Source organism: Chlamydomonas reinhardtii, chromosome 1, assembly GCF_000002595.2.
Source record: "Chlamydomonas reinhardtii strain CC-503 cw92 mt+ chromosome 1, whole genome shotgun sequence".
Lineage (NCBI taxonomy): Eukaryota > Viridiplantae > Chlorophyta > Chlorophyceae > Chlamydomonadales > Chlamydomonadaceae > Chlamydomonas > Chlamydomonas reinhardtii.
The window spans coordinates 2026633-2028002 of record NC_057004.1 but is presented as its reverse complement, the minus strand read 5'-3'; the positions used below and the strand labels follow the sequence as shown (position 1 = coordinate 2028002).

The 1370-nt window shown below is 65.6% G+C and overlaps 1 protein-coding gene across 1 annotated transcript in view; it reads left to right on the top strand.

Moving 5' to 3' along the window:
- CHLRE_01g010880v5 (uncharacterized protein) overlaps window positions 1-1370 on the top strand; it is a 13986-nt gene that overhangs the window by 11183 nt on the left and 1433 nt on the right. Inside the window, exons 19-21 of the mRNA XM_043058299.1 lie at window positions 20-95; window positions 850-995; window positions 1272-1346. Of these exons, the coding sequence (XP_042928213.1) occupies window positions 20-95; window positions 850-995; window positions 1272-1346 (297 nt within the window). The remainder of the gene's footprint in view (window positions 1-19; window positions 96-849; window positions 996-1271; window positions 1347-1370) is intronic.

Genomic DNA, 1370 nt, shown 5'->3' with positions numbered 1-1370 from the left:
CCCCCCCACACACACACAGGGGTTTCCGGTCATGGGCATTTGGTTCCCCGACAGTGACGGCACTGACATCAACTCCGTGCATGCATCGCCCTCGGGTGGGTGGGCGGCTGAGGGGAGGGGGCGGGTGGGTGAGGGGGTTGGGGGGTGGCGGAGGGTGTGGTATGGATGAGGGTGGGTGGGTGGGTGAGGGAGTGGGTGAAGGGGGTGGGGGTGGGGTGGGTAGGTGGGGTGGGTGGGTGAGGGTGGGTGGGTGGGTGAGGGAGTGGGTGAGGGGGTTGGGGGTGGGGTGAGGGGTGGGGTGGGTGGGTGAGGGAGGGGTTGTAAATACCAGCCGAAACTAAACCAAAACCAACGAAAACGAGGGGGTGAGGGGTGGGTGGGTGGGTGGTCGCCAGGTAAGTCGTGGGTTTTGCTTGTCGCGTCCGCGTGCCTGTCCTGTGCTGTTGTGCGCGCCACCGAGCCCGGGCGGCGACATTTATCGCCGGCGCCGCTCGCCCTGCTGCTCCACGACGCCTCGGCCCCCATCCCTTAAGTATTATCGCTTGCAACTCACGCCTCTGCCTGTGCTCCGCTCGTTTTCGTTGGTTTGGTTTAGTTTGGGCTGGTATTTACAACCCACCCCCACCCCTCGCTCCAGTGGGCTCGAGCACACCCCTCCCTCCCTGCCTCCCTCCCACTTATGCACCTGCCCCCTGCCCCGCTAATGCACACCGCACGGGGCTCTCCCTTTGCTTTCCCATACCCAGCTCTCGTCGGCAACGCCCCATAATTAACACAACGCCCCCTCCTTCCAATTCCGATTCCAATTCAATTACCCTCTCCCGCCCTGCCAAACCCCCCTCCCCCTAGGCCGCTACGTTCTGACTGCCGACGACCACGGCCACGTGCGGCTGCTCCACTTCCCCTGTGTGGTGGCGGGCGCCCCCGCGCACGTGTACGGCGGGCACTGCAGCCACGTGATGAACGTGCGCTGGGCGGCGGACGAGAGCTACGCGGTGAGAGGGAGGGGAGGGGGGAAGGAGTCGGGGAGGGAGGTCAGAGAGGGAAGGACCCGCTCCACACCTGCACGCTTCTAACCCCCATGTCGCATTCCCCCTCCCCGACCTCTGTCCCTTTCACGCTCACTCTCACCTGCCCCCCCCCCCTGCGCCTCTCCGCCCGCAATACTGGTGATATATGCCCTCCGTTCTTCACATGACGGCTACCTTCCCCCCTGGGCGTCGACGTTTACATTCTTGATACTCAATGAACGGCTGCCCCCCCCCCCGCAGGTGTCTGTGGGCGGCAAGGACCGGGCTGTGTTCCAGTGGCGGGTGGTGCGGCGGGCTGAGCGGGGGCGGCACGAGGTGGAGGCGCCCTGGGACAAGGTG